We start from the raw sequence: 24495 nt of genomic DNA on the forward strand, positions 1-24495 counted from the left end.
AATTTTGCTCAATTTGAACAATTATATTATATTTTTATGTTGTACCTATATAATATTTTAAATCGCCACTGTATATAATATATATAAAATGAGGCATATAAACCAATAATGTATGTATAAATTCTAACAACTAACCCAACTCACATATTAATACTATAAATAAAATAACACGTTTCTATATCGTACCTATATAATGTATACTATTTAAAATACTATACATAAATATTTGTAAATATTATCATTATTATTATAAGAGTGTATTATGTTATTATTATTATTATATATATATATACCATTGTTTTAGCAACATTATAATCTTAATAATAAATAGAATTAGTTAGATGTTAAAATTACTAGATTTTTATAATATACCTATATATATGTATATTATAATATATATGAACAAAATGTGATACCTAATCAAAACACCAAATATGCCGTCCAATATGTCTATCATTATAATATTATGCCTGTGTAATATAATATACAATAATGTGTAACCTAATTGAGTATGTTTTTTACTCTAGTAAATGGGATATGAAACAATTTTTTAATTACGTTCCTTATACAATCTGTAGTGATAGACTATCACTGATAGTGTAAAGACAATATAATATTTCAAAACCTAAAACGGGTATAACAAGACATATGTCGTTGACTATAATAGTGTATTATTATTACAGCCGTGTATTAAACGATTGCAGGAAATTTGAGCGATATAATAAAATAAATTACGTAAAATTATTAGTGATCGACCTTGAAATATTCGCCTAAAATATTGGGTGAATTTTATCTCGGAGCATAGTTTTAATAAATCTGCGGTATATAAATTATAATATTATATGAGAACTGTGATCAGTTTAAAAATGATTTTTAATTTTTTTTTTTTTTGCACACACTTTTGTTGTATTCTAATATAATATAATGTTTATGTACATACCTATATACATATTATGAGCTTGTCTTTTTTTCGCTATATTTTTATACTCTACAACTTTTTAAACGAAAAATAATTACATATAATTATATATTATTATTGTGTGTGGCATATTATTAAAATTTTAAAATACGACTCATTTCACTTTTTAATGAACAGTACGTACATTTTTTCAAGGTTAATTTGCAGTTTTACAAACAACAAAACCCGTTCAATTACAAGCTTCTCGGAGAATTTCTTAAATTATTTAGCATTATTTAGGTATTGTTGTGAAAACCTAAGGAAATGAAAGGGCAATAAGAGCTAGTTATTGATGTTATGTTAATGCTGATGAATAACTATGTGTTTGATGGTATATACCTTGTAACTTTATGCTGCAGGCTGCAATAAGTATTTTAGTAGGTACGATTACGCACGTACTATCAAACTACTCCCGCGGACCCAGCTGAAAAATACAAACACCGAAAACAATAATATAGATAATGCTGCAATAGATGGTAAAATTATATTTAAATGTATATTCATGTATTTATAAACGTAAAAACTAAAGAAAACTATATACACACCTATGTTTAAATGTCTATACTATTAAAAATATGTATACTTTATCCTGTATGTCTTTATAGTTTAAAATTTAAATATACAGTTTGAGTAAAATATAAAATCACTTTTGTATATAATATAATTTTTACTAAAATGTATTAATATTTACCCAAGTGTATACAGTGTTTACATGATTAATGACTTTTTTTTATGTAAAATTAAAATTAATATATAGTAAATACTATAAATACAGAGTGCTGCGTTTTTTGTTTTAGTATGTTTTATGTCGTCATCATTCGTTTTATACTGCAGTAACTATTTGCTTAATGTTTAATGAGTATTGCTAATTTTTATTTATTTATTGATGGTTTTTACTATAATAATATGATTGTATACTCAGTATATTTATAACTGTATACACAATATTATTATTTATTATACATATACTATTGTACTCTCGGTTTTCATAGATTATTTATTCGTTTTTATTGTCAAACATTATTGGAAAAAAAATTACAGTGTATGTATAAAGTTAAACAACGAGTTAAATGTGATAGTATTGTATTTTATCGAGGACGTGATATTTTTCTTAACATATCATAATAATATATTGGCGGTACATGTAATTTCGCGCATAACGCACATTTCACATTTTTACTCTATTGCAGATAAACATAACCGATCAACTCGATAAAGTATTATTGAACTCGCGTTTTTGTATAGTAGATAATACCTATTACAATATTGAATACTATATCCTTTCATGCTTGTATAAGTCTTGTACCACCCACATCCATACCTTTAGTAGGAGAGACATGTTTCTTCTTTTCTTCTGAAACAAAATATAAATTTACTAAAATTAAAAAACACTATTTTGAGGACAACATACAGTGGTGGTTAGCATAGAGTAAATTTTAAACGCTTTATCAATTCTAACGAAGAATTTATTTTAATATGATATTGTTCATCGAAATCGAAGCAATTTAATATAATATTGCGTGATGATAAACATATTCTTTTATAAATATTAGGAGCCACGACAAGGACGCCGTATATCATCAATATATATTTAATATTTATGTTTATATATAGTAAGTCGAAAAGTCATATTTTTCCTAAACACTCGCGTGTTGTGTATATGGAAACTAAATGTTGTTTCATGTATCCGATGGTATTAGTATATACTTACAAATTTCACAACCTAATAAAAATACATTTTAATAGTTAAACACAATCAGTTTAAAATTAATTTAAAAAATACACAAATAAAAAAAGAATGCTGATATAAGTAGACAAATCTGAAATCTAAGTTATAACACATTTGAACATAGAAGTTTTTATGAAACCTAAACAATATGCATTAAATTTTCTTTAAATAGTACCTAATTTAATGAGATGTAAGTTCATTATTTCGTTGTATATATCTTTCTATTATTCATATTTATTAAAATAACTGTATATTTAAAATACTGCCACTTAGTATTAATTCGATAAAAAAATGACTATCAAAATATAACATTAGCGATAAGTTGAATTTTTTAAAATTTTAATAAATCATTTTTTTAAAAGCTGTACAATATTCAAGTCATAATTTTAATAGGTATCGGAAACGATGGAAACCAATTCGGATAACCATGCGTAATACATGCGTATTATGTAACTTACGAAACACTATTCCGGGAACCAATTCGGAATTACTTACCGTTTAACAAGCGCAGTAATTACAATGTCTCGTTTATAAGTAGATTTAGTATACAGCAAGTAAGTAACACAATCTAGCTCTCTTTATACTTTATACATATATAATATTATATACCTATTTATACGAAAATATAAAATTCGATTTTGAAATCGATTACTTCTCATTTACTTTCCTATATAATATAATGATAATAGACGACGTAATTGAAGTCTGCTCAAGTCTGTTATTGAAAAAAATACCTATTTATTGTTTATTATGAGTTAATGTTTAGTAGACCATTGTTATTTAACCGACATAATAAAATATTATCATCACTATCACATTTATTTTATTCACTATTTATACCAATCAACGGAATATGTTTCAAAAGTTTCTAAATGGGTCTTTTTCTTTGTTTCTTATTATAGGTATACGTATTTGTCTTCTATAATAATGTTTGTATACCACTGTATCTATATGTGTCCATAACTGCTCTATAACTATTAGTTTATAAATGAATGAAAATAAAAAATGCTTATAAGACCAAATGTGAGAGTATATTTTTGCTTTTAAATATTCCAGTGTTTACTTTTAAAATTCAAAATTGAAATTTCTTTAATTATGCGCCTTATTAAACCTATATAATATATGTATATTATTAAATGCATATCAAATATATTTTAAACATTTTGGTAAAAACATAAATAAATAAGTCGTATCACAAAATTGGAGTAATCCTTATAAAACTTTCAAAATAGTCACTTTATCATCCAATAATTATTTTATCATTAATATTAATTAATTATTTTACTTAAAATATTATTGTTGTAAAAATTTCAAGTATGGGTATAATAAAACTTTTTTAACCGTACAATTATTGTATTATTTGATAAACAAATACTATACATTTTTTATTATATACCTAGGTACTTAAAAAAATATTTCCATAATTTTTTAATTTTATAATAAGTAATAATTTTTTTATATTACAATTGGATAAATAGTAATGTATAAAACACATGATTTATAATAACAAATTGATAAGATAACAGTGTAGTAGGTAGGGTAAGTATGTCGGGTTGTACCATTATATCAATTTACGAATAATAACGTATACCTACATGGTACGAGTAGTAAATTACATACCTATATTAACTGAATTACCTGACTTTGCCTGTATGCACAGTTTTAAACGAAATCATACCACTTGTTAAACTAATTTTATTAGTTAACCTGTTTTATGGCCACCATTCAAATAAATAAAAAAATATTATATTTTCTGAGCTAAAACAAAATTCAACAGTAAGCCACTCTATTGCAACCTATTATAGAAGTTGAAAAAATAATTTTCAAGCCCCCTACAAATCTCGAAATCTTGCGAAATCTATTATTGATAACAGTTATTTTATAAATTACTCATATTGAGTGTAATTACGATGCATCAGTATCGCTACGTAAATAATATGCATTATACTTGATATATTTTTTACCCTTTCATTCAAACTAAATTCAATTCAAGAGATTCAAGATGGAAATTTGCACTTCTGAACCCTAGTAACTAACTTATATCAAGTATTATTAAACGATAGTACAGGACAATGGCAAATTATTCCTTATTTTGTCCTCCGAGGTTGTTATTGTAGTTGTCTATTTTACTCCTTGTTATTTTCATGAATAAATTAATTAAATAATCATACATTTTATAATACATGACAAATATAATAAATAATTTAAGTAAATACTATAAATACTATAATTTGTTTATTTTAAGAGATAATCATTTGTAGTATTTGCATAAACTTAAAATCAAAAATTATAAATTCAAATGGCAAATACAATTAACCATAATTATGTACGTTCTATAGTAAGTATTTAATAAATTATAACACATATATTCTACTTTTTCATAATAATAATATAATTTAAATTAAAAATTGAAATTATAACATGAGTAGGTACTTAAAACTAATAATTATAATTTATAATTATTATTTTTAATAACATATTCAAAGAAGATGTTGTTTTGTCATAACTATTACAGTTAGACACTTCACAAACTTTTTTTGATACCATTATTACTGTAATATTGTATGAATATAATTATAATGACGGAATTCGATTCTCATTATTTACTATTTTAACATGTATTACTATTAATACTAAGAATTTTCAATATTATAGGCAAAGGAAATAAAGAATAATATTGTCATACGGGTAATACACTTTATAAATGAAAATATGAAACATGCCATAAATGTAAATAATAATAATTATTATTATTATTCACAGCTTAGTGAGCATTTTACTTGTGTCAAACAATATAATATAGTGGTAATTAATAATAATAAATAGGGAATTTATATTAAATTAAAAAGTAAAACAGATAACTACATTATAGCAATTTAGGAGGGCAATATTAATAATTTGTTCACCACTTTTTTAGTTCAGACTGTACTGTATTATCGTTTATAGTATTTGTATTTGATTATAAATAACAAAAACAATAATTGTAATAATATTATACTCTTTTACTTACCTGCTATTGTATTCAACGAATTTGTCTGTAGATTTAAACAATACGCTAAAAACTGGTACACGAATTCATATTGAGCCTAAAAAATTATACAATTAATTAATATTTTGCATTTGATATCATCATTATATTTTTTTAATTTCACATATTATTATCATAAAACCTGTGATTTATAATTTAATATTATTTTTATAAAGAGCTCATCGTGAGAAGAATGGAGGGGGGTTATTTATACATTGAAAGTATGAGAGCAATAATGAAATGGAACTATAGTGACATAGAAACTAAGAAAAATACTACGTAGAATACTGGAGAAGAGATATGATTCGATTAAGTTGAGGAATATTTAAAAGTAGAAAATTAGCAAATTTTTAAACAAGGTAGAAGTAGATAATTAATAAGGAAAAGGAAAAGATGACGGATACTAAATAATTGCTACCAATAATAATAATTAATAATGTATACAGATTCAAAAATATGTATTTATTCCGACTTTCTGTACACCTAATATATTAAATTAAAATAATTTCTAATTATTAAAGAACATTATATAATGATCCCTAAACAAGCAATCCTCAAATAAAACTTTGTATTTAACATAATTATTTGGTAATATTTAATACAATTAGTAATAACTGTTACTGTTTTAAAATAAATATGTTTCAAAACTTTAAGTGGTATAATATATAGGTTTATTTATTGGAGGAAGACTGAAAACTAATACAGACTATTAATATTTTATGTTTGTAGGTATGTAGTAGTTTTCTGTAATAATAAATTATTATTGTACTTTCGAGTAAAAATGTAAAATAATTATATTATTAAACATATATGCATATAAATGTTTAAACTATGAAACAAATATTTTACCTGTGTTTGTACCATATTAGTCCGTTGTTCACGCAATCTTAAAACAGTTTTGAAAACATTTAATTTTGTTCTATCCTGGTGGATTAGACGCAATAGCATGTCACAAGCTATGTAGGTTCCTGTCCTGCCGACTCCAGCACTTTTAAATAAATAATAATAAGTATTACGCATTTAGATTGAAGAGTCGTTATTACATTTTAATAATCGAGACTAAAAATTAATAATAGATAATAATAGTATTATTATAAATTACACTCACCTACAATGCACAACAACCAGACCAGTTGGAGATTTTGCTTGTACTACACGCCAAAATCGCAATAATGACGATGGGTCACTCGGTGTTCCGAAATCCGGCCAGTCATGAAATTGAAAATGTCTTATTGTTTTTTTTAAATGGCCCTAAAACACCATTTATCTATTACCAGTATTTTCAATTTAAACACATTATTTTATATCTTATGTTATTAGTACCATATACCTGTGGGTTTTAACTTCTAAGTCTTTAAGATAATTCTATATGTATAAATCGTATAATCATAAATGTATAATAAGTTAAATGTCAAAAATTTGAGTATGAGGATTTTAAATTATAATTCTAAATTGAAAACTGTTATAAGTTTCTATTTTGAAACGGTTCCAACAAATACTGGTAAGCAAATATATCGGACTATAAACGTTTAAAGATATGTTGTATATTAAAATATTATTTTTGAAAATCAGATCAGTTCAATTGTTTACTAAAAGTAGGTACTATACAACAACTGGATCTAGAGGGTAGCTGTGGCCTATTCGTTAATTTTTAAAGAAGCCTGCAGACTATTAGTTAGTAATTATTTATTTTTACACATATTGATTTATTTATAAATACCATAAAAAACATATATTATGACTTTAGTCTTACCAAATAAATCGTAATCACTACCCAATAAAAGTCTTAATGCATTTTTATTGACAAGCAATATCTTACAGTTGAATTAAGTTCAACTAATCTTCGTCGAATTGATTTAAGTTATTGGCAACTTTCTCACCTACCCACACAATAAAAAGTCTAAAATCACTTATACCTAGATATTTTGTATACTGAGGTATACACTATAAATATTATAACGAATAAACTACGAAATATATTTAGAATGTACTATTAATTAGTCACAATTTTCGATAATAATTTCATATCAAAATTATTTGAACCATCAAAGCTACCAACAACGCTAGAATTAGGTATCTATAAGTTAATTTTGAGATAAGAGTTCAGTGTTTAACACATGTATTCTTTCAGGTCTTTTGAAAAAAAATATAAAAGTGATATACTTACTTTTAGAACTGTCAATATTCTGATTGTGAACGAATAACGCTCTTTGTCGACAATCATAATATCATTTTTCACTTGAATATCGCCAAAAACTAATTTTTCATTACTGTTTGGAAAATATTTATCGCATTTTATCTAAATAAAAAAAATTAATTAATTAATTAAAAAATCATCCATAACACATTACTTTGATTATTGTTTTTTAAAATATATTTGAAATTTAAATTATCAATGTAAAATAAATACAATACCTGTGTAGCTATTATTTATTACGCCTATAGAAAAAAGGATAAATTATTCAAAACTTATTGAAAAAACACTAAAATTATAGAAAATATTTTTGAAATTCACATATCGTATGTTAAAAACCTCAATAGTATCATAATAATTCAAAAATTTGTCAAATTGATGATATAACTTTCAATTAAAATTTTTACCTGGTCATATTGAATCACCTACCCCTGCTAACAAACATTAACCTTAAAGTGCTTTCTTGTCTATTGAGAAATTCCACTCTCTTTTTCATATACTTCTTTGGACCACTAGCTATTTATATAAGTCACATATACTCCTTTATATACACATAAACGTCTTATGTATTTGACCAAAGTAGATCCTAGCTTTGACTACAGAGCACTTTCTAATTAAATAATAACTATATGAACTTTTAATTTAAGATATTTTCACTAATTACTTGATTTTATTATGTTTTGGGGTTCTGGCAACCTGTTTTATATTTAAATAAATAAATAAATAAATATTATTATACAAGTTATTACATAAAACACAATCGCATTATCTAAATGACAAAACATGGAAGAATAATATCTTTCTTATATTTAAGAAATATTTTATGGCAAGATCTAAAACATATATTATTTTAGTTCAATGAATAGATGTCAGAGTTCTTAATTTGTAAATTAAAATATAAAATCAAGTTGGTAACACAAAGTTGTATAAAAAAAAGTGGCATAAAATTATAGATGGTATTGATGGTATAGCCAGAAGGGTTGGGTATAAACCCCATCTACATCCCCTCCTCCACCATCGCTTTATTTTATAATATATGGTCTCATTATATTAACAGTTCAATACCATTTATTTTTTATATATATGTATGTAATATGTATATACTAAATCCTAACCTCCTTTATATTGATGAATCCTGGTTAAGTCACTGGATGTTAGACTCACTTATACTTATAATATCTAGGATTAAAATACGTTTACAAATAATATATCTTGGAATATAATTTTACTCCACCTTGTCTTTTTCACTAATCTGACACAACATAACAATTGAAGCCACGTCTTGGTCTAAAACCATTTGCCACATATCAACGCAAGTATTTTTCAATGGACCTTGGCAAGCTATATATTGCCGAATACCATTGGAATCCTGAAAATATGCAATTAATTTGTTTAATATAATTTATAGTACTACACTCCTAACCATCAGTAATAATCATATTTATAAATAATGATATAATATACAGCATTAGTGATAGATTCATAGATTATGACTTGAAGTTATGACATAATATATATATTATATATGCAATTTATACGTAAGACTGTAAAATTAATGCATTAAAAAAAACTTTAAAAATGCACTTAGAATCTAAAAAATTTAGTATAAAATACAGTATTAGTTTAAGTAAATAAAATTCATAGTAAAAAAAAAAAAATAAAAAATCTCTTTAAATATTGTGTACGTTTAAATTATACGTATATATTGTTAGTTGTTACCCAATACATAGTAGTCATAAACTAATATTATTTTTCAACATAAAACATGTTGCTTTGAAACAATAAATAATCAGAAAAACTATTTGTAGCTTAATTATAATAAAAGCGCTGTACTTGGAAAAATAAAATAATAAATAATTAAAGTTGAAGTAAATCAGCTTTCCTCATTAATCAACCTAACTTAGAATAAAATACGTAATATAGAGTCCCAATCCCCTCAATTAGAGTACTAGAGGAGATTATATACATTATAATAGCTAGTATAGTATATTATTTTTATAAAAGTCTATTCTTAGAATGTGCCTAATAAATGTATATATTAAACTATTAAACTACGACTTTTATAAATTTTCACTCACTTCAATAAAAGATGCGTTAATGTAGTTATTGGTATCATCAGACCTTATAATCACTCGGTTGTAGTTATCTGTATAATATATTATATAGGTATAACAAGAGCAACACGTTGGGTGAATGTATACATAAAATAATTAAATCGCTCAGTTTTCTGGTCTTACATGGTAACGTGTTGATATAACGATTTTTGAACTTGTTCTGTGGCATCATAGCCACGTCCGTTGTGAAATTTGATTTCGAGTACGCGTTCAATAGGTCATATTCGGCCTCGATTTCTTGAGGAGTTTTGGCTGACAAGTGTTTGAAATTCATGTCATTCGGCACACCAGACTCTTGGCGTGTTGGAGTCGTGTGTATTACTCTATACTGTACGGCCCTATTTCATTCGATTTAAAACCTGTAAGTAGTGGCTTATTTAGGTGGGGAAATGCCTATATCCCGAAGAAAAATTTTCAAAATCCGACAGGAAACAAATTTTTAATTATTTTATTTTTTAAACTAAATTCAGATGGTTAAAATTGTGGAATTATCTATCAATATAATAATACAATTCGGTAATATTTTCTAGTCTTTGTTAACCAATCATCAACTTTATATAACCACGTTTTTTATACATGATATTAATGTAACTAAAAAGATATTTTTTGAACAGTTATAATGTTTATATCTAATTATTGTACTTTTGTGAGAATAATGTGGGTGGCAAGGCTTTTAACCTTTGAAATAAATCTTTTTCAAACTCTCTCTGATCCTATAGCTATTAAATCCTAAATACGCCACTGACTAAACACGGTCATAAGTATATTACCATATTATAAAGTGTCGTTTTACGTACCACGGAACTTTTTCGTTGAGTACACAATACATTCCAGTCGCAGTGATGAGTACCGCAAACAGTACACTGTACAACACCAAGTAGTAGACTGCTGTGGGTTTGCCGCCTAAAATGTAGCACAAGTATAGTAAAACATAAAAGTACACAATGAAAAGGTTTAAAAAAACCGGGTTAATTATTGTAGATTTTATTTGTATTCTTATTGTGGTGGTTTTATCGCCCTAGTAACCATATATACTGACGTGGTAATGGTAACACATATAATACATATAACGCGACATGCGATACCTAGAAATTTAATGAAAATACTTCAAACCTTGTCCAATATTTACTATCTTACACGATACCAGCAGTCATATTATGATAAAATACGAAATTAAATAATACCTAATTATTATTATTCAAATATCTACATTTGTATAATGTATCAAACTTGTCGTTCAATAAAATCCTAGGTAAAACTATAGTAAGTTTGATATATTAGTTTCACATTAATGTCATGTTTTTTTTTTTGGTATTTAATAGTTTAATTTGAGGGGAAAGTAGTACAAAGAGTGATCAATTACATCTTGCAGTTATGTACCTATATCCTGTTATTAATAGAAAATTATTATATGATGTGGGTTGTAATTTTTTGATTTTTTTTTAACATATATAATATTATATGCAATAGCCAATAAGTTTTAATCAATGATAAGTTTGCTTTTCATAAAACCAATTTTGGATTAATTTTTTATAATTGTAAATAAATACGTACTAGAGAATATAAATATTCATAATAGTTATTTATAAAAAGTATTAAGTCTTAAAAAAAATTTGAGCAATATTTTGGTGTTGAAATATTACAACAAAATAATATAAAATATTGAGTTTTCAACAAAATTTCCTTCAGGATTTACTGACTTTTCACTCTGTTATAATATATATAATTATTATTTATTATATCACTAAATTATATTAATTATATTCTAAATAATACATTTGATGGCTCAAGTTTTAAATTTATTTTTGATACCTTATACCCAACACATATGTATTCCTGCAGCACTTACGTGTAATAAAAGGTACAGTCCACGAATCTTGAAACCCGTCTGCTGTAAATGCCCTTAGTTTCAGTCTGTAGTTAGTAACAGGTCTTAGCGGTCCGTTACAATAACTTTTCTTGTCGTTAATGGAACAACTGTTGTCCGCACCAATATCAAAAACCCCATCGTTTTGGTCTAAACATCAAACCAAACGACAAAATTACAAAGTTGTTATAATATAACAATGTGAAATTTAAAAACTACTAAATTTTTACATTTTTACTTGTTTTTTTTAATTGTTAAAATCTTTAAAGGGACACATAATATTATTGGAATGAAATATTACGAATTCAAAAATATGTCTATACAATTTAAAATCATGGATAAAAACATATATAGATAATGTTAATACTTAAGGGTAGATATGAATTGAGTGTTTTAGAGGGCGTAGGTTCAACGTTCATAATATGTACTCTGCACAGAACCTCGTGGATAAGGAGAATATGGTATCAAAATTAATACGGGACAGTGCATGGCCATTGTGAATTTGCAATAATATCGTAAATAATTCAAATTATAATAATTATTGTTTTTAATTAATTATAGTTTATAGTTTGTACAGACTAAACGGCACTATAACTTACCATTTACAAATAAATAATCGTGTTAATATAATTAATATAATAATTCCATATTATGTAAGACATAATATTAATAAATCTTGTTGAAATCATTTTGTATACGATTACAATTATATCGTATTGTATACCGGGATGCCCGATTTCTGGTAACGATTTCGCCCCCGAAACATATATAATATGAAATAATATAGTTACGAAATACACTACTGACCTTTGAAAGGCATCCATCTGTCGGGCGTCGTCTGGTACGCCAGTATGAAAGGGTACGGTGCAGCTTCGGCCCACGTCCGCATGGGAGGCGGCCAAACATCGTCGTCCATCTGCTGCCGAGGATTATTCATCCTAGTGCCGTGTTCTGGCTTGTCCGGAAATCCACCGTCCTGGTAAACGATTATCGAATAGTATTGGATGTTTCCAGAAGCGCTCGAGAACAAGTCGCTGGGTATGGACAAACGGACCTGTGTAAGATGGTTTTCGGACACCGTCACTCGTAAATGACGGTATGTATCGTATTTGCTAGGTAAATCAGGGTCTGTATACATTACAATAAAATCAGGTAAAAAATCATTTTTCACTGTATTACTTATAAGGACAACAATATTACACAATACACATTGATTCATAAACAATAAACTAATACAAATTAAAAATCCTGACTTTATTGACTGATAATTATTATTTTAAGACGTATAATATAAAATATGCTATGTGATATATACTTGTTGATGGTGTGATAAATCTAATTCGTTTGTCTTGACCAGGATTCTCCACGGTATCAGTTATCGCTGCTACCGTACATACGTACGTATATTCAGGTAATAATTGGGTTAAACTATATTCAAATTCCGTTTCGTTGTCCTGGTAAAATATATTTTATACTCAAAAACATGTTTACACGTAGTTTTTAAATTTAAAATTAATATACGTGTAGTATATTGCAGTACATAAAGTAACATTTAAAATTAATGAATTTAATAAAAACACAACCATTAAAAATTAATAATTGCATAAAGTATTTTTCTATTTTTGCCACTGTAAATTATTGAAATACAAAATATACGCTGAATTTTGGAATCATATAAAATATTCGAAAAAAATATTGTGCCCTATAACATGCAAAAATTTTCCTATAGAATTTGCCTTGCAGCAAAATAGATTTCTATTTAATAGAATAACTAAATATAATAACTATTAATTTAATATACATTTTGATCAAACTTATTTCTTAATTTTCTCTACAAATAAGTATAAAATAAAAACATACATTTACAAGTCTAGAGATATCCATTACCTCAGCATTGCCTGGATTCAAATTTTAAAATTAAGATGTACAATTTTATACAACCATATACAAACGTGTGAAAACACGATTTTTTCATATTGATGCTACGGTAACCCCAATACGGATTATACAAATAAAGTATATACCTTATACTGAATAACTTTGAAATTCAAATTCATATTTAGCAGTGCTGAGGGAACGAGCCTCCGGTTAAAACAAATGTATGATCGATATCAATATACCAATTGACCATCAAAAATAATTTTTCTTACTGAAATATCGCATTTAATACTGAAAATGTGATTATGAAATCCTAGTCTTTCCCCCACCAACGTACTGTGAAAAAATGCGATTTTCCCGTTTGGCATGCACGGGTACTTCCAACTCAGTACGACCAAATTGGATTCTATCGATTTAACTTGTAGATTTTTGACCGGTGAACTAGCTACAAAACATATCGAACATGGTTAAATATTGGTATACATACCTTTGAAACTATAGTAAACTTATCGTCTACTCGTAAATGCATAATTTAAACCTAAGATAGAAAATCAACAATTAAAGTGTTAAAAATAAGTAAAAAAAAATCTTGAATGTACCTAATTTAAGTTTTTGCATTTTAAAAGTACTATGCAATCCATGATGATAATATTTATGACGATATATATAGTGTATATTTTATAGTTAGTTAACATTTTATTTACTGTTTATAGTTTGTAAAAGAAATATTATGATATTGTACAACTGACAAATTATTTGATAAGAATAATTCTTATATTGCAATGTGTATATTACTCGATGATAACGTGTGTATCGTAATATTTGTTGAATTTCCAAAACCAGACTCTGTTGCAGCGCTCAATTCTATAAAGTAGCAGCTAGCGGGCATTAGATTCCCAATTTGATTCTGGTATGTCTGATCATTTTTAATGAAATGTGTGACCACAGGTTCCGCGGTTCGTGGCGTGCAGTGTTTCGGTAGTTCGTATAGAAAATTCTTGAACGTAACCGTCCAACGGTAATTATCTATCGCAGCAGGAGATATCGTAGTAGGTGCTGCCCATGCAAAGACCACGCTATTGGCAGACAACTTAATGATTGATAAATTCGTAGGTGGATCTGGCACTGTCAACATAATATTATCGACAACAATATAGTATACTATATAATATTATGCATTTATGCCACCGCAACTGTACGCCATCGCAACACAACCGATGAATATAATTATTGAGACGTACATTATTGCATTTGCATGTGCCGTACATAATATTGTTTTATATAGGTAAATAGTATATTATTTCAAAAGTTAATATTTTAATATTTAAATGTATAATAATGTGAAACCCTAAAGAAGACAGAGGAGAGAAAACTGGTGGTTTTAAAGAAAAACCAATCAGTAAAGGACGATGAGACGGAAGAATGGAAAACAAGAAAAAATAACGAGTTAAAAAGATAATCTTCCAAAACAAGATATATAGGACAAAGACGTATAAATACATGATCAGCAGCCAAAGATAACAGTGGAGACAGATAATTTGTATTCGTATAAGCAGCCAACTGATTGGTAAATTATAAGCAGAAATTGAAAATATATGTAAAAAGTTATTGGTAATTTTTTTAATTCTACATACTTATTCAATTCCATAAAACGCGTACTTTTAAAATAAAAATATAACATATAACTACCTACAGAAAAAATATTTTGTAAACATATTTTTATTTTACCAACAATAATAAAATAATATTACACATTATATTATCTTATTTAACTATAACGATATTAATCGTAGTCTTTATTCTTTAAATCATTCTATAATAAATTTCAATATAATAATAATACAGTACCCTGTAATTTTGACCAAAATATGATTTCATCACTTTTTTCTGAATAACCTTGCTTATTATAAAACGCCGAGTAACAAATGTATTTCGTGAAAGGTTTCAAGTTATCTATGGTCACTGCTTGAGTAGGTGAATATGTCGTTACCTCGAATGAAGAATTCAAATACGAACAGTTTACGATTTGATTTATTAAAGTGCAGACGGATTCGATAGGATGATCCCATTGCAAAGTGACGTTATAACTGGTTAAAAACAATATTCGTCCATTCTTGGGCTTTTCTAAAACTGAAAAAATCACATTATTATGTTCTTATTTTACCTAGGTATATACTATAAAAAGTTTAAAATTTAAGTTCATAGATCAAGAATCTTATAGCAACTATAGCGGTCCCTATTAAGATTTTTTTTTTTAAAGGGCCCAAAAGTTATTTTTCATAATTACTTGCGAGCTGCATACATATCGTAACGTTAATAATATTTTTGCTGTACCTATTTTACTTTGTTGTATATGATGTAACTAAATAACAATTTTTATTTTATCTGATCTTTATAATACATCATTTATTTTATATCATCATAAAATGATAATCAAATTTTACTATTGGGATAATAAATAAACTATTGTGATATAGCCAGTTTGGTGCAATTAAATAATTTAAAAGTTGTATGGTCCTGTTAGAGCAATCAATGATAATAGAAAATAATAATTATACAAAACATAGAAAGGTTATACTTCTACAAAAATACAAACACACGCCTTAAATATTTGACTAACACCAAAAATTTGACGCCTTTTTGCCATCCACATCACACCAAGAGAATATCAGTGGATACACTGTGTTATATATATTATTATATTTATTCTTAGATGATATTACCTTCGGCAATTACAGTGGCTTCAGTTTTAGCTGACAAACCATTTTCGGTGTCTGATATTTTCGGCGTGACCATTATTTGATACGTTACACAATGCATTAGATGTGAAATAGTCAAAGAATTTGTCTGCAAATGATTTAACACGGCGCGGTATAAATGTATAATAAATATCAATTAAATGTTAACAATAGTAAAGTTTTAATTTTTAACTGGCCAGTAGCCTACACTAATCTTCTAAGTCAACATTTGATTTATTTATAACTGATAGTATAATTATAATACTGCATTTTTACAACGCCAAAAAAAAACAAATTTCTCACTATATTTTTTATTTTTGTTATAATTATTTTTGATTTAATAACAACAAACAATGGTACGTACTTTAGTTATAATTGTAGAGCAAACGAATATATCGTTGCAATAAACGACTTCGTATTGACGAATACAGAAAGATGAATTAATCGGTTTATCCCATCTAACGAATATAGTTCTCGAGCCATTAGACGAAGCTGTTAATTTTACTACAGGTCCAGGTACTAATATACAAAAAAAATTTAAAACTCTTACAAATCACAAATCAAAAATAAATTTTGTTTCTAAAAGTCCTTAACCTATATTATATGCTGTTTGTTGCTTGTACATAACTTACATTTTCATTTTATTTTTATTGTACAGTTGTATTATACATAAATACATTATTTAATGATTATAATATTATTTTAAATAAATATTAAAGATTAAAAATAAATGTATATAAAGTAAGTAAAAAAAAAAATTAAGTGTAATAAACTGAACATGATTTACTAGAAATAAGGAATGTATCCTCCTATGAAATTCGCATCATTTTCTTGATTGATTGGGCGAATATAAGTCGATGGTAGATCTAGCCACATTGAAAAGAGCAGTAAATAAGAAACCTTGAAATTCATCAGAAATTTAAGTACAAGAGAGTCTACTTTAAATTAATAAATAAAGTTTCAACGGAAGTTAACATTTATTACAACTATTCGTTTTTCGTCTATCAGATTATGATCACAAGCAAGCCCACCATATAAGGTAGTAATCAAGAGGAATGTGATTAATTTTTAAAATAAAAACAACAAAACTTTTGAAAAAATTTACATTTACATAATATTAAAGAGGTAATTTTAGATCAAAATTGTTTTAGAATAGGAATACTATCTAAACATAATATGTTCGGAGATAACGAAAAATTAGGCATGGAAATTTTTCGTGAATTAGGTAGTTGTTAATATGTATAAATAGACAATGGTTATTTAATTTAGTTCCTATAATAACATAATAACAGTAATTAGTAACTACAAAGCTTGATTAACGTATAGGCTATATTCAATATTTTGCTAGATTCCAAAGCATATATTTTATTTTATTTTAATGACAAATAAATGAAGAAAACTTATTTTTGTCTACTGAAATTCGACTACTTCGCAAGGTACAAGGAGTAATAACTTGTATCATAAATTCATTTAATAAAAACTAGATGAACATCAGTGATAATAATATACCTAATATACGTAAATAATAAATGGAAAACATACTATTACGAAAACGCTTATAAAATGTTTATGTATAAACTATAACGTTAAAGTAATGAATGGATTTATTATTTCACTCCAATACTCCATAGGAAAGCTCTTACCATTTGATTGTCCAACACGGTCGTGTGGTACTTATGGTTATAGGTATGTATATGTATATGAGCTTTGTAATATATTTTTTTTTATACAATATTGTTAAATGGTTAAGAAGAAACTAATGTGCCTAGGGCAGTGGGGCTATGTTCAGGCCTTAGTACACACAATTTTTGAGTATTTAATTCATATTTATACGACTTTTATATTCTAGGCATATATTATTTTGTGTGTATCCTCAACCCTTATTTCATAATCCTAAAACTACCCTTATATATAATATGTAATACTTTCGGTTTATTATCAAATACTCAAGTAGTCAAATTTTCAGAAATTGTTCGAAAACCAGACATGGTATTCCCTATACATACTTCCAGGGTCCGTAGTTACATTGAATGCTGTAGGATTTCCTTTAACACCAGCGAAATCGACCGCAGAAACGTAGCCGAAATATGTGACACATGGTTCTAACGCATTTATCATGTGATGGTCAAAATCGGTTTGTATTTCTTGGCCAGTGCCCCGCAATGAAGTCAACGACAAGTAAAAATTTAACGTACACAATTTCTGCTCCATCGGGTTTTCCCATGAAATCAAAATTGAACGACTTGAAGTTACTACAGTTAAGTTTCTCACCACTTTCAGTTCTAAAATATAAAACATTTACAGTAGGCAGCTTTTACTCATTATTTAAATCCACATTTAATAACACAAAACAACTATAAAAACTGTGGACACCGCTTATATAAAATTCAACTTTGGGACCAACACAAATTAAGTCTTATACTAAAATTAAAATTTTAAGTTAAGTAGAAAAAACATAAATTTACTATAAAATTTATTTTTCATTTTAATTTTAGATATTTATTGTATATACCTACATATAAACTTTATTTTGCTATTTTACTCTTACATAATATTTATTATTTTTGTTACTTTCGACTATTACAAAAATTATACTAATCTTACTTGTATTACATATTAAAATTAAATTAGTGCTAAATAACTTTTTATATACTAATTTATTTCAAAATTTTACAAAAAAATATCTAAATTTTCTATCAATTTTTCACAAAATTATAATAAGGGTTAAGAGCATTATAACTGACTTTTTTTTTAATGTGTTTACATACATTTTGAGCATTTTAAGCTGCTAAACCATAACGACTGCAGACGTAAGTACACTGATTACTTAATTATTTATTTTTTTACTTACGGGAGGTATGTGAAGTCAATGCAACTGTAGAAGCAAAGGGGCCACCAAACACATTTTCACCTGCTCCATAATATAAACATCTCACCGTGATTATATAGGCTGCGCACTCTATCAATCCGGTCAACGTGAAATTGTTGCTACTAGTTAACTTAATATCATTATTCAGTTGAGTGGAATATGTCAGTGAATAATTTACACTTCTGTCTATATCTGGCAAAAGTCTCCATTCGGCATAAAATGCGGTTGGGCTAATAGGCTCTATAGTCAATTTAATGATACGTCTTTGGGGATCTTCAAATTCTAAAATAAACAAAATAGAACAGAATAGAATTAAACAATGATATTAAATAATCATATCACTAGTTACTATTTATCGAGTAATCCATTTAACGCAAGACACTTTCTTTAAAACCTTACGTTCAATAACTATTAATGTGTTTGAAAATATATATTTTAAATAATTTTAAGTCATTACGAAACAACGTTTTTAGATAAAAAAATTATTATATCGTTTTTAATTTTTTATTTTTTTTAATTGACAATATTATGCATGTCTAATTTTCTATTCTAAAGCAAAATATTTTTTGAAGTTCTGCTTCGATGTATGAAAATCGAATTTTGAATGAGTAATTTATATTAATAATATTAATTTAAGGTTGCTAAATAACCTGTCTAGTTTAGATGTGCGAGTGGAGTAATACAGGGATACTGCCGGGTACTCCGCAAAATAATGGTCTGCTACTCTGCTCATCAAGACTTAAAATACTTATAAGTTATAACTAGGTAATAAACTACTTTTCCGAAATTTGATTATAATATTTTACTTCGGAATAAAAAAAAAAAGTAAAAAATGTATGCTGTCATTCAAAAGAATAAAATATTAAAAAAATTATAGGTAACAATAAAAATGGTATAGTATTTTTCTAAAACTATTGTTTTATTATAAATTAAAATTATTTAAAGAATATATTTTCAAAAAGTTAGTGTTTTCTGAAAGAATTAGTGTTGTACGTTAGATCACCCCATGTATTGTTACCGGCAAAGTATTGAATCTGACATTCTACACAATTACACAATTATCAAAGCTTTCTATAAATAATGACAAAAATAAGCAGGAAAAGTAAACATGTATATATTATTGTATTGATTAGATCTATCTACAAATTTCCGAATATCGAGTAAGGAGTGTATTAAATTTATATAAAATTGTACATTACAAACATAATCTGCAAATAATAAACTTAAGCCAAGCAGAAGTTGGTATTATACAGTTCGAATCTAAAATCTTACAAAACAAAAAAATTAAAACATAATATTATAAGTGGAGTGCAGGGAGGGCTTATCGTCCACATAAGTTTAAGAAATAAAACCTTCTATCGACCCTGCAATTCTTAATCATTTACTATATAATAAAAACTTAAAATATGTTTGGTTAATATTTATTGAGTTTATATAAAAAAAAGACTTGCACAAATGCATATTAATAATATTATCATTTATACTAACATAACTCGGGTAGTTAAATCAATAAAACTAAATCATTAATATTATTACTGATATATAATATTTAAACTATAGATACGTTAAAATGTCAGTGACCTGCTTGATCATTAACAATAATCATCAGTTACATTTTATATTAGATACAATCCATATTAAAATGATGTATTAATCGACTTAAAATAAAATATGTATTATATAAATATATAGATTTTTTAACTCAACCTACCTTTATAAATGTCAATAACTAGCACCTATATACGTATTTGAGCAATTAAAAAAAATACATTTTTATAAATTATGAGTTTATCATAGATACCTCCTAATAAAACATTAGAACATAATAAATATAAAATCAAAAAATCAAAAAATAAGAATAAAACGTAAAATTTCCAAAAAATAAAAAAAATTTGTCTGCAGTAGATCTTAACTTAATAAATAATTAAATTGTGTGTTAATATTGTCTCAATTCATTATAATTATCAATAAAAAAAATCCGTCTAGTGGGTAACTGCTTTGGTGTGTTGTCGCTGTATTGTAAGGTGTAGTTACACTATACGGTGTAGGTAAGTACCACTACGTCATGGATAGCATCAATAATGTATCTTAAATAAATGTGTTAAACTTAAATACAGCGATAAATCATTGTTACGATAAAAAAAAATTTTCAGTGAATACTAAGTGAAGTTTAATTATTTGGTAGGTTAACTAAAGTTATCAAAAAATTATTCTAAAAATAATAAATTTTAACAAATGTTGGTTCTCATTAAATTCTGAGTGAAGAGATGAATATATTAATTTTACAATAATTGTGTATGTGTTTATTTTAATTTATCTAAAAACACTTTAGAGGGAGGTTTCTGTTAAAATATTTGATCTCGTTGATATTTTTAAGCAATTTATTAAAAGTGACATAATAAGATATTTGAACAGAATAGTTTTATTGTAAAACAATAATCTTATGACGTATGAAAAGATTTTAAGTATATTTTTCTTTATAATCATTTTAAATACAATATTATTTAAACGAAATTGTGGTAATTGAATTTAATATGATAATTAAATAAGAGAAAAATAATTTTAATTATAAACAAAATAAGTTATTGAAAATGTACATTTAATTAAAATCTTAGTTTCATTATTTACCATTTTTTTATACACAATTTTCCAATTTACCTGTTCATGATGTTGTTAAATCCGTTGCCAAAGTTTCTTTTTCGAAAATGTTCATATTATTATCATTAGTAAAGTCAAATTAAATAAATTGTAATGAAAAATACCAAAATAAAACAGTATAATCGAGATCATTAGAATAGGCGAACTAAAAAATAAATAAATAAATAATAATAACAATAAAACATGGCATCTCACATCTGTGCATTCCATGATAAAAACAATACAAGCATTTTCCAATTTAATAAATAAATCATGATAATTATTAGTTGAACCTTTTTACTTATTTTCAAATATATTTTTCCTTTTGTAAATGTTACATTTTACATATACATTAATACACGGCCGATTGACTGGATCAAGGCCCAGTTGACACAGGCTGTGGTTCAGCCTATGCTTTAAAACAAACACGCTATGATATGATCATTATTTTTAACACATTGTTACCTATGCGAACAATATTGGAATATTATTTGGTAATAACAGTAACCTGACATTGACGAGAAACTAATCATATACCTTAAAATATATAACTGACAACACGAACACGCGAGCAAACTTACGCAACCATTGTAAACATAAATAGGTACATCTAAATCCTGAATCCATTACGAAGCTCTTGGAGTCTGTTATTTGGTATTCATCCAGTCGTCATAATAATTTGTTACTTTAGATTTAAAATATTTTCATTCAATTGAATATTTTTGAACAGAATAAATTCGTTAGGTATTTTTTTACTTCAGAATATTTACATAACATTTATTATTCGTACTATGAATATCTTATTCGTTTATCAGAATTACATTTATTTCGATACAGCAACGACCAGTGGCGTACGCAGGGGGGGGGTGTCAGGGAGATATGACCCCCCTTAAAAATAAATATCTGTTCAAATTATGAAACGATGACTAAAAAAAATGGTCAATTCATGCATATAGGTAATTATGATTTATGACACCCCCTTAAAAAATCCTGCGTACGCCACTGGCAACGACCATTTATTGTTTAATTTATAATAATAAAATAATTGATTAATATAGCATGATCTCCCGACTTGTTTCCTTATTTCCATTCGAACAAGCATCAGACATAATTAATACAGTTTGCAATAAAATTTATAAATGTATCAAATATTTTTAAATATATCGTTATATATTATACCTGGTTGGCGCAGTGTAGAGATTACAGTCACATAAACTATTAACAGCATTAATAGCGTTATAAAAAAATTGTTAAATATGTTCATGTTTAATGTTGAATGTTGATGTCATTACGGAAACAGTGGCTACTGGCTGTTTACGATTTGTCGTCTCGTGTAACTACTAAAATACCACTGAATGTAATAATGTAAATCATATTATGAACTAATTATTAATTAACTATAGTTTAACTGTTAATAAATATTTTATGTACGAAATAATAAAAATATGTCATCGAAAATAAATCAACTGCGATTAACGCAGTGAGTACTGGTGACCAATGTTTGATGCATTGTATAAATAAACGCGATAAAAAAAAAATATTATAGATAAAAGGTCGAATATTATACAAGTCATAATTAGTTTGAAAAACTCATATTCGTATATATACACTGCGTGGTCAGACGATATTTTTTTCTTTCGATATCCGAAGTTTTTTTAAGTTTAAATTGATTAGGTATATAATACCTACCTTACACAGAAAAGACATTATTTGTTTATTATATCTAATCATTAAATTATTTAACATATTTCTTGCACAAGCTTAATATTATAATCTATAAAACAAATAAATTATATCTGTACAAATGTCCCGTTGTCCCGTTGGAGTTTTTAATGATCACTATAATTAAGACTTAGGTAGGCACTAATCACCTATATTACAGTAAGCACTAAATATACATTGCACAACAATTATGCAATTACGTATACGAGAGTGATCAGGAGATTAAAAATGAGAAGTCGTCTTTATGTCTGACATATAACCTATTGATATTTGATACTTTTAAATAAAGGAACACACAAAATAAATTAATCTCAACATTACACACGCACATATAGTTAATAGTTCATAATACTATAATATTCAAATATTTATACTTTATACTTTATACTTCCCCAATAAATTAAATTGTTCAATATAATATAAATAAACATATAATGATAATTGTGTGAACTTAGTGGCGAGCGCGTACTATAATGTTTAGCGTTTTTATTTATTGTTCCATCTTCTAATATGAAACTTTAATTTTATTTAAATCAAATGACACACAGAGAAAAATATATTTTTTTTTCTTAATATAATTTAAATTGGCAAATTATAAAGATAAATATCCAATGCACAAAACATATTAAAACCCAATTATTGACTAGTGCAACATTTAATAACTCAAAAACTGTATGTTAAATTTTTGATTAAAATACCTTCAATAATATTTTCAGCAAAACAATATATACTATACTTAACAATTCACATTACAAGAAGTT

General features: G+C 26.1%; 1 protein-coding gene across 2 annotated transcripts; it reads right to left on the reverse strand.

Moving 5' to 3' along the window:
- Window positions 1–1941: 1941 nt before the first annotated feature.
- On the reverse strand, window positions 1942–23502 carry LOC113554479 (tyrosine-protein phosphatase 10D). 2 transcript variants are annotated; one of them, XM_026958359.1, is made up of 20 exons: window positions 23192–23502; window positions 19358–19657; window positions 18513–18788; window positions 16871–17025; window positions 16492–16615; window positions 15617–15898; window positions 14564–14893; window positions 14041–14213; window positions 13206–13344; window positions 12698–13018; window positions 11873–12040; window positions 10821–10926; window positions 10147–10361; window positions 9988–10055; window positions 9144–9278; window positions 7883–8014; window positions 6824–6966; window positions 6565–6703; window positions 5698–5773; window positions 1942–2312 (listed from the first exon to the last, which is right to left on the reverse strand). In XM_026958359.1, the coding sequence occupies exons 1-20, from the start codon at window positions 23274–23276 to the stop codon at window positions 2242–2244; spliced, it is 3438 nt and encodes a 1145-aa protein (XP_026814160.1). In that variant the 5' UTR covers window positions 23277–23502; the 3' UTR covers window positions 1942–2241. The 2 variants fall into 2 exon arrangements, with proteins under 2 accessions (XP_026814160.1, XP_026814168.1); XM_026958367.1 differs by lacking the exon at window positions 23192–23502 and adding an exon at window positions 22594–22802.
- Window positions 23503–24495: the final 993 nt, after the last annotated feature.

The sequence above is a fragment of the Rhopalosiphum maidis genome, chromosome 1 (genome assembly GCF_003676215.2).
Source record: "Rhopalosiphum maidis isolate BTI-1 chromosome 1, ASM367621v3, whole genome shotgun sequence".
Taxonomy (NCBI): Eukaryota; Metazoa; Arthropoda; class Insecta; order Hemiptera; family Aphididae; genus Rhopalosiphum; species Rhopalosiphum maidis.

Coding starts and splice junctions, on each gene's coding strand:
- LOC113554479 (XM_026958359.1), bottom strand. CDS start 23,276: ATGAACATATTTAACAATTTTTTTATAACGCTATTAATGCTGTTAATA. Junction 17,026..18,512: donor TGTAACTACGGACCCTGGAA/GTATGTATAGGG, acceptor TTTGTATATTAG/TACCTGGACCTGTAGTAAAA. Junction 5,774..6,564: donor CTAATATGGTACAAACACAG/GTAAAATATTTG, acceptor ATAATTTTTTAG/GCTCAATATGAATTCGTGTA.